Raw genomic sequence first — 10,240 nt, forward strand, 5'->3', positions numbered from 1 at the left:
GAATGACTGATGTGTGGGAATCACTCTTTTAAGAAGCCACAACACATACAAAAATTAGTCAAGCGTGGTGGCAGGTGCCTGTAATCCCAGCTACTCGGGAGCCTGAGGCAGGGGAATTGCTTGAGCCCTGGAGGTGGAGGTTAGAGTGCGCTGAGATCGCGCCACTGTACTCGGGCCTGGGTGACAGTCAGACTCCATTTCAAAATAAAATAAAATAAAATAAAATAAAAATAAATAAATAAATAAATAAAGATGCCACATCGCTTGTGAAAGCAAGTCCCTGGATTTGCCCTGGCCTGAAAGGCAAGGCTTCCCCGCTCTGTAGAGAATGGATGAAGAAGGGAGGACTGTGATGAACCAGACGGCCCTAGGGGGTGGCCCTTTTCGGCTCTGAGTCACTATCAATCACCTCTCCTCCTATCTCCTTCCCTCTATGCCTGCATCCTCCCACAAACCAGGGGAGAAAGTCACAGGGAATGTGGCAAGGAGGCTGTTTCATCCCGATGGAGTTTCATCCTGGCTCTGTTATAGCGCACAACACCACGCCCAGCCAGGCATTTGCACCAGAGTGCTACTCCCACCTCCAGGCAATGCCCCTGGGCTGAGGGGGAGGAGCCTAGATGATAGGAAACAGACAGCATGAGATACTAAAGTTAGACAACAGGAAGAAACCTGGGTAGCAGGAGTTAGAAGACGACAGACAAGCCTGAGCATTTCCTCGGCCAGAGCAGGGCAAGAAAGAAAAGGACATTCTGGGGCAGACGGAAAATTCAAATGCCAGTGGGGAGCAGCCAGGTCACACAAATGAGGGAACACACACGAGGGAAGGAAGCTCAGCCCGGAGCACCCAACAGGCAATGGAGGGGACTGTGATGATTCAGGCCGCAGGCACCCCACAGGGGGTGCCCCTTCTCTGCTCCAGCCAGTTTTGCCTTCAGGAATGTGGCCCAGATCTTGAGAAGCCAAAATCCAGATTTTAATGTAAAATCCCCCAATTTTTAAATGCAGGCAAACAAGCCAGAGGACTGGATTTGGCCCTGGGGTCACCTGTTTTGCAGCCTCCATCTGGGGCCAGCAAGATTGGATCAACAGACTGCAGGCGGTCCTCTGGGTGAACTTCCAGGCTGGTGTCCCTTACGGCACAAGCACATAGTAAGCGCCTGCTGTATATCCAGGTTTCTGCCTCTAGCCCAAACCTCCCTCATGTGGTTGAGAAGAAAACTCCACCGTGCATGGTGGCTCATGTCTGTAATCCCAGCATTTCGGAAGGCCAAGATGGACGGATCACTTGAGGTCAGGAATTTAAGACCAGCCTGGCCATCGTGGTGAAATCCCGTCTCTACGAAAAATACAAAAATTAGCCGGGCATGGTAGTGCACGCCTGTAATTCCAGTTGCCCGGGAGGATGAGACAGGATGATCACTTGAACCCGAGAGGCGGAAGAAGGCTGCAATGAGCTGAGATCATGCCACTATACTCCAGCCTGGGTGGAAGAAAACTCCAGAACGTGGGAAGGAGGTGGAAGGTGGGCTGGCCCAGGCTGGGGGATACTCACAGGTCCCCGACTGCAGGGTCAGGACCACAACCAGGGGGCTGATAACCAGATGCAGACAGTTGAGGGGCCGTTTCCAGTTCCGGTCATCCTTGTCCGGGTCCACGACAGGGACTGTGAGAAGCAGCAGGAACTCCACGGGCAGCTGTCAAGGGGGCAAAGGTGGGAGGGTGTCGGCAGGGAAGCCTGAATCCCAGATGCCACAGACGGACTTCAGTGACTCAAGAGCTCGGCCGTTTGTTGCTGAAGCACGGACTGTGTGCGGGTCCCAGGCTAAGCGCCCGGTTGCCTCTAGCTACTGGGACAAATGACCACAAACAGAGCGACTGTCAACAGCACAAATGTATTCTTGGACAGTTCTGGAGGGCAGAAGTCCTAAAGTCAAGTTGTTAGCAGGGCTGTTCCTTCTGGAAGCTCTAGGGGAGAATGAGGGTCCTTCCAGCAGCTTCCAGGGGCCGCCTGCCTTCCTGGCCCCACATCATTCCACCCTGTGCTCCTGTCGCCACTTCCCAGTCTCTGACTCTGACCCTCCTGCCTCCCTCTTTCCCTGTGCCAACCCCTGTGATGACACTGGGCCCACTGGATACAAGCCAGGCTCATGTCAAGATCTTTAATCACATCTGCAAAGGCCTTTCTGCCATAAAGGTAACATATTCCCAGGTTTCAGAGGTTAGGATATGGATGTCTTTGGGGGCCACTAGAGGGCAGAGCCCCAGGTCAAGTCATCAGCCAAGCTCCATGCCTCAGTTTCCCCATCAAATCCTAAGTCATGTACTCTGAGAAGGTCTCAGTGGACCCCATGCCCTCCCCCTCATAGAGCTGGAGAGGGTAGCGTGACCACTGTCTTGCCGCTCTCACAAGGCTGTGAGCCTGGCTCCAGGACCCCTCCTACCTTGAAGACCTTGAGGGCTTTCCAGTATGCTGACTTCCTTCTCCACTTCATGTAATCCAGGGGATTGAGGGCCCGGGCCAGGATCTGAGCCGTGGTCTCCTGGTAGAAGAACAGCGGCCGGTACTCGTCACCTGTGTGCAGGGGGCCGGGTGGTGAGGTGTGCCTGCAGCTGACTTGGTCTCCAGGAAACCTTCCCCGCTCCATCCCACCAGTCCTCCCAGCCCTAGGGGAGGAGGCAAAGTCCAGCACCTAGCAGAGGGCAGACAACCCTGGCCCTTGGCTCATTTGAGCTGCAGTGAGAGGTGGGGCCAATTTGGAGCCTCATTCCTGGAGCCCAGGTCTTGGAGGGACCCATCTGTCCACCCCCAGCCTTTCCCTGTTACCCCCACCCCAGCTGGGCACAGGGCATGGACTCACCGTAGTCATAGCTGTTGCTATTAGAAGATACCCGGTCCTCCTCGGAGTCTGAGAGGATCTCTGCAGGAGAGAGGCCCAGCTACATACAGAACCCAGACCGTTCTCAAGGGAGCACACTGGGACAGAGCAGGTTTAGGGGTGCAAGTGTTCAGGCCATCTTATTTACTTAGTTATTTGGGACAGGATCTTCGTCTGTCACCCAGGCTGGAGTGCAGTGGCATGATCATGGCTCACTGCAGCCTCGACCTCCTGGGCTCACTCTATCCTCCCACCTCAGCCTCCCGAGTAGCTGAGACTATGCCCAGCTAATTTAAAAAAATTTTTTTAGAGATGGAGTCTTGCTATGTTGGCCAGGCTGGTCTCAAACTCCTGGCCTCAGCAGTCTACCCGCCTCAGCCTCCTAAAGTGATGGCATCACAGGCATGCACCACTGCGCCCAGCCATGTCCAGGCCCTCTTTATTTTGGATTTCTAGCAGCCTGCATGCGTGCTCAGGAATTCTTACACAGTGAAAAAGTCTAACTCATCAAACATGGCCAAATGTAAGCATGCAGCTATAATGCTAAAATTAATAGGGGCATTCAAAAACACAACTCAAGCATTTATTGACTTCAGTGCTGTCCTTTTCAGAATCTGGAACCTATACTATTTTTCTCTTCTCAGGAGGCCTGTGGATGCTGAGAGGCCTGGGACCTGTAAGGAGGGGCCTGAAAGGAAAATGGCCCACCTCGAGTGAGAAGTCAGTCAGCTCTAGCCCTGATTCTGCCTCTGAGTACGTTGCATGTGTGTTATGTATCTGTGTCCATGTATTTGTGCGTGTGTGCATGTATTTGTATATGTGTGTTGTATAGGTGCGTGGATTTGTGTATGTGTACTATGTGCTGTGTATTTGTGTGTGCATGCATTTGTGTGTGTTGTGTATGTGTGTATGAATTTGTGTATGTATATGTTGTGTATTTGTATGCATTTATGTTTGTGTGTGTTGTGTATGTGCATGCATGTATTTGTGTTGCATATGTGTGTGTGCATGTATCTGTGTTGCATATGTGTGTGCTGTGTATACATATTTGTATATGTGTGTGTTGTGTGTATGCACGTATTTTTGTGTGTTGGAAGCGTTATGTGGACACAAATATGTGTGTCCACATATTTGTATATGTGTGTGCACGTATCTGTGTGTAGAATGTGTGCTCATATATTTGTGTGTTGTATGTGCATGAGAGTTTGTATGTGTTGTGTATTTGTGTATGTGTGTGCATGTATTCATATAGTGTTGTGTGTACATTTGTGTGTATACATGTTGTGTATGTGTGCATGTATTTGTGCATTGCATGTGTGTGCACATCTATTCGTATGTGTGTTGTGTATGTGTGTGCATGTATTTGTATATGTGTATGTGTATGGGTTTGTATCTTTATATGTGTGTGTGTATATTGTGTGTGTGGGTTGTATATGTGTGTGCATGTATTTGTATATGTGTGTGTTGTATATGTACACATATTTGTGTGTGTGTATTGTATATGTGTGTGCATGTATTTGTGTATGTGTGTGTTGTGTATGTGTGCATGTATTTGTCTATGTATATGTTGGGTGTATGTGTGTGCATGTATATGTGTGCACATATATGTGACTCGTGTATTTGTGTATGTGTGTGCATGTATGTGTGCATGTATTTATATATGGGTGTGAGTTGTGTATGTATGCTGGGTGCATGTGTGTGTGCGTGTATTTGTGTATATGACTATGTTTGAATATTACTGATTTCTTTGTATTTATTTTTTATTTCTCAGTGTCCCTGTCATGGCAGCGTTTGGGTTTTACCCTGAAAGTGGTGGGAAACATCAGAGCAGGGAGCAGTGGCAATTCTTAGAGAGATGGCCCTGGCAACTGCATAGAGGAGGAAGGAGTGCACTTGAGCCAGCAGGCGATGAGGAGGCTCATGGGCACTAGTGGAAGCATGGAGGCGGGACCTCAGCAGAATGAGTAGAAAAAGCATGAAGAGGAGATGAGCTTGGTGGGGACAATGGCCTCAAGAGACCCACGGTAGCAGTGAAGGGCACAGAGGCTCCCAGTCCCCACAGGTCCTCTCTGGAGTCCGATGCAGACTCTTACCTGGAGTAACTGGCATGGAGTAGACCAGGGATCCTCTCCGTTGCCATCGGTAGATCCAGGTGCAGAGAATCACAGTGACCACATAGAACACATACAAGCCCAGGTAACCTGCAGACAGGGTGGTGCAGGCCGTCACCAAGTGGTGTCCTGGCTGCAGGCCCAGAGAACAAAGGCTGGCAGTTCTATCTATCACTGGTGCATTTTAGCGGTGGACATCTGTGTTAGCCCGGCCTGATACCGGTGGGTAAATGGTCTTTTCTTTGAGCTCCCCACTCCTTCCTCTCACCTTCCAGGACCATCTCCCTTCCTGCCTCCCTTGCAATTGAGGAGGTAACGCCAGGCACACAGAGTGACCTCCAGGACCCCATTCAAGCGCTAAGGGTAGTTGTCCCACTCTGTGCCCCGGAAGGAGGCAGCCCTGCAGCTCTGGCTACAACTAGGTTCAGCCAATGGGAGGCCAGACAGGAAATCAGAAGCAGTGGGAGAGAGTTTGGAGTGGTTCTTCCTGCTCCCTCCCTGCTGCGTGTCTCTGGCAGGGCCTGTAACCCTCTTCAGTATAGCTCCAGGCCTCCAGCCCTCCAGCTCTCACTGGGCCCCACCACCCCATTCCCTGCCCTTCTGCCACGGGGGATAGGTGTGGTCACAGCTCCCACTGTTGCTGGCCCCTGGGTATCTCGCAATTCAGTGTCCCTTGTTGGTTTCGTTATCCTTCTGCACAAATTGTCCCTCCATTCATACCCCTTGAGCCATCTGAATGGAACATGTATGCTGCCATGATCCAGGTGGCCCCAGTTAGCATCCCACCTGTACTGCTTGTTAAAATTGGAAATTATGAAAAAAAATTTTTTTTGAAACAGAGTCTTGCTTTGTTGCCCAGGCTGGAGTGCCATGGCACAATCATGGGTCACTGCAGTCTCGAACTCCTAGGCTCAAGGGATCCTCCTGCCCTAGCTTCCAAAGTAACTGGGGCCACAGGAACGCACCACCACCATGCCCAGCTAAGTTTTTTCTTTTCTGTAGAGATGTAGTCTCACTATGTTGCCCAGGCTGGTCTCAAACTCCTGAACCAAAGTGATCTTCCTGCCTCAGACTCTCAAATTGCTGGGATGATAGGAGTGAGCCATCACGCCTGGCCAAAAAATTGTGAAACTTTTGAATACTTCCTCCCCAGCCCCTAGCTCTGCCGGGCCTCTTTGGTTATGTGACCCACATGTTCCCATTTTTGCTCAAGCCAGCTTGAGGAGGGTTTCTGTCACTTGTAATCAAATCAAGCCCCCCACTGACCACCCCTCACATCTCTCTGTCCCAGGCACCTCCTAAACCTCCTGCCCGTCAGCCCTGGGATCTCCCTCCTGAGCCCCACAGCTGCTCACCCAGAGCCCATGCCATCGTGACCCTGCCACGGAAGAGCATGATGAAGGTCAGGAACACAGCCACCATGTAGAAAATGATGTCCCTGAAGAAGGGTCTGGAGGCAGCCATGAAGGGGTGTAGGATGGTGATGCCTCCGGCCACCACCGTGGTAACCAGCACGCCAGCGCCTGGGGAGAGGAGGCCAGAGCTCAGTCACCCTGCACCCTCTCCTGCTGCTTCCCCCGCCCCCCCGACCGGGGCTGCTCTCACCAAACAGTGCCCCAAGGGCCAGGCCGGCTGTGTGCGGGTCGGAGAAGGCCACCAGGGCACTGAAGATGTCAGGTGCACCATTCCCAAATGCCAGGAAGGTGACGCCATGTGGGGAGCATGTCAAGGCAGGCCAGGATCGCAGCTGCAGCCCACCCAGGCCTTCCCTGGGCCATGAGCCACAACCCTATCCCCCGGCCTCCCCACAACTGCCCTCCCTCCAGGGTGCAGGACACTGGACAAAAAGATACTGCCACGTTGTGGGAGAGCTTGAGCGTGGTGGAAATGGCCGACAAGTTGGGGCAGAAACTACAGAGAAAAAGCAGACAGGAAACATTTCCATAATGACTGGCCCTGGACCCCTATCCTTCCCCCAAACCCAGGGTGCGCGGATGTCAGCCTCCTGGGACCCCTCCTCCCATTGATAAGCCAGACCGGGGCCCAGAGCCAAACTCACAACTTGGCCGCGGTGACTCCCAGAATCAGAAACAGGTAGAGCAGCCAGGAAACCTGGGTGGGGAGCCGGCGGGGAGGAGAGAGTCAAGTCCAGCTGGGGACACCAGCCCCTCTCACCAGCCCCCCGGGGCAGGGCCTCACATAGAGGGTGACAGCCAGAGGGAGGAGGTTGGGAGGGAAGTGGCAGAAGATGCCTTCCAGGTAGTCCAGGTAGCCCCCATCACTGTGGCAGTCGGGGTTGGTCCGGATGAAGTCACAGCGGTCAGAGACATTCAGGCCACACACCTTGCGACACTGCAGGAAGACAGGGAGGGGGACATCAGGGGCAGAGACTTCCCTGAGGACTGGACTAGGCCCATCTAAACAGCTAAACATAACATCCCTTCAGCCTGGTCTCCAAGGCCACCATACCCTCTGGGTGCCAACTATGTATGCACTTTTAATTTAAAAAATAAACGTCTGCTTGAAATTGACACAAGTAATTCATGAATACATATATATATATTTTTTAAATACATAAAGATTTCTAAATTCCGCTTTCTTATCCCTGCCCTCCGTAATCCCCCCTCTCCAGTGGTCCCACCATAATTAGTTTGAAGCACATCCTTACAGACATTTCTCAGATCAATTACATTTGTATATATACCTTATTATACACTTTGTTTTAACAGAAATGGATCCATCCCAAATCTCTTGTTTCTATAATTTACTTGTACCATTACATATATATAAATAATATTAATATACCTTAATACACATAATAAAATTCGAAACATACTATAGTGATTTCTATATGTGAAGCATAGTTCTAAGAGCTTAAAATGTATCTCAATTAATCTGTACAATAATTCTATGATGACTGTGGGCAGTGGCTCATGCCTATAATCCCAGCACTTTGGGAGGTTGAGGTGGGAGGATTGCTTGAGCCCAGGATTTCAAGACCAGCCTGGGCAACATAGCAAGACCCCATCTCTGCAAAAAATAAAATAAAATAAAAAATTAGCTAGGCATGGTAATGTGCACTTGTAGTCCCAGCTACTCAGGAGACTGAGGTGGGAGGATCACCTGAGCCCGGGAGGTTGAGGCTGCAGTACCGTATTTAGCCTGGGGAATAGAGTGAGATCTTGTATCAAAAAAAAAAAAAATGTATCTCAATTACTCTGCACAACAATCTGCGAGGAAGGAACTATTATCATGCCCATTAAACAGAAAAGGAGACTGAGACAATGTCCGTGTGCACTCAGTGGGAGGGTCAGGGTTGCAACCCAGGCAGTTTGAGGCTCTAGAGCCCATTGTTCTCCCCTGCCTCCCCACAGAGTCTTTCACTGCAGCAGAGTATTTTGTACTATGGATGATACATCACTGAGGTAAACATTTCCCTTCTGGGCATTTGGGGATGCCTAATTTTTCAATATAGCCTATGAACTTCCTCACACATGATTCTCTGAGCACATGTGAGAAAAATGTTGTCAGAGAGGATCTGAGAAGTAAAAGTGCTGAGTCAGAGGGTATCCTGATCTGGGTTCCTCCAGAAGCTGACTCAGAGACAAAGATTGAGAGGGACATAGTATGTTTGGGAGAGCTAAGGAACACAAACATAGAGAAAGGGAAGCGGGCCCGGGTGCGGCGCTGATGCCTATAACTGCAGCATTTTCAGAGGCCAAGGCTGCAGGATCACTTGACCTCAGGAGTTCGAGAGCAGCCATGGCAAAACCCCATCTCCACAAGAAATACAAAAAAATTAGCTGGGCTTGGTGGCATACACCTGTAGTCCCAACTACTCAGGAGAAGGAGGTAGGAGGAGCACCTGAGCCTGGAAGGTCGAGGTTGCAGAGAGCTATGATTGTGCCACTGCACTCCAGCCTGGGTGACAGAGTGAGACCCTGTCTCAAAATAAAAAAAATAAAAGAAATAGAAGAAAAGAAGTGGTACAGAGAAGGGATAGCTGCCAATGAAGGCTGGGTTGAGCCAGTTACCACCACCATGAGCTTAAACAGGAGGCAAGGGAGCTGGGGTATTTATACACCAACTCCCATCAGCCACTGGGTGAGGACTGCTAGATGGAGGTTTTAGTTCCCCAGCACCTCTAGCCTACTATGCTTATAAGTGGTTCTAGAACAATAAACTGGCAACTGGAAGTCAACAAAAGCCCAACAAAATAGTACAGTCCAAAAGAAATGGTCAAGACCCTGACAGGGGATCTTGAACATTGCTGGATTGTGCCAAAATGCCCTGGCCAAGCTCTACCTATATACACTCCCACCAGGAATGGGAAAAGCAATTCTCATAAGCCTGCACCAACACTGGCTATGAGCAGCCTTATTCAGATCAATGTGATAGGAATGTCATTGTTAAACTGCAAGTCTGGCCAGGTGTGGTGGCTCATGCCTGTAATCCCAGCATGTTGGGAGGCCGAGGTAGGTGGATCACTTGAGGTCAGGAATTCATGACCAGCCTGGTCAACATGGGGAAAATCCGTCTCTACTAAAAATACAAAATTTAGCTGGGCGTGGTGACATGCACCTGTAGTCCCAGCTACTCTGGAGGCTGAGGCAGGAGAATCACTTGAACCTAGGAGGCGGAGGTTGCAGTGAGCCAAGATCATACCACGGCACTCCAGCCTGGGTGACAAAGTGAGACTCCATCTCAAAAAAAAAACAACAACAACAAAAGTTAAGACAGTAAATTTTAGGTTGTGTGTATTTCATTATAATTTTTTAAATGCTTTGTCAAACCACAGTTCCACCTCCTCCACAAGCCCTCTCTGAACTCCCACCAACACCAGACTGGAAGTGAGATTTCTTATCTCTGAGCCTCTGGCCTTCTCACCAATTTTTGCTAAGAGCTCTGCCCACCATACAGTATCCCTTGAGCAGAGACTGAACCCCCCCAGCCCTGCCCCAACCCCTCAATCTTTCTACAGTGCCCCGTCCTCAGAAAGCACACGCCAGTGGGGAAGACAAAATCCGTGGCCCGGTAAACTGGCTCACACCTGTAATCCCAACACTTTGGGACGCTGAGGTAGGAGGATCACTTAAGCCCAGGAGTTTGAGACCAACTTGGGTAACACAGTAAGACCCCATTGCTACAAAAAAATTAAAAAATGAGCCAGGGATGGTGGCACACGCCTGTGGTCCCAGCTACTTCGGAGGCTGAGGTGAGAGGATTGCTTGAGTCTGGGAGGTTGAGGCT

General features: G+C 50.4%; 1 protein-coding gene across 1 annotated transcript in view; it reads right to left on the reverse strand.

Moving 5' to 3' along the window:
* SLC8B1 (solute carrier family 8 (sodium/lithium/calcium exchanger), member B1) overlaps positions 1-10,240 on the reverse strand; it is a 62,300-nt gene that overhangs the window by 37,566 nt on the left and 14,494 nt on the right. The window contains exons 3-11 of the mRNA XM_011997943.1: positions 7,190-7,342; positions 7,050-7,102; positions 6,845-6,901; positions 6,596-6,702; positions 6,346-6,513; positions 4,973-5,080; positions 2,862-2,921; positions 2,445-2,575; positions 1,556-1,697 (exon numbers count right to left, since the gene is read on the reverse strand). Coding sequence (XP_011853333.1) covers positions 1,556-1,697; positions 2,445-2,575; positions 2,862-2,921; positions 4,973-5,080; positions 6,346-6,513; positions 6,596-6,702; positions 6,845-6,901; positions 7,050-7,102; positions 7,190-7,342 — 979 coding nt within the window. The remainder of the gene's footprint in view (positions 1-1,555; positions 1,698-2,444; positions 2,576-2,861; positions 2,922-4,972; positions 5,081-6,345; positions 6,514-6,595; positions 6,703-6,844; positions 6,902-7,049; positions 7,103-7,189; positions 7,343-10,240) is intronic.

The sequence above is a fragment of the Mandrillus leucophaeus genome, unplaced genomic scaffold, assembly GCF_000951045.1.
Source record: "Mandrillus leucophaeus isolate KB7577 unplaced genomic scaffold, Mleu.le_1.0 Scaffold55, whole genome shotgun sequence".
NCBI lineage: Eukaryota > Metazoa > Chordata > Mammalia > Primates > Cercopithecidae > Mandrillus > Mandrillus leucophaeus.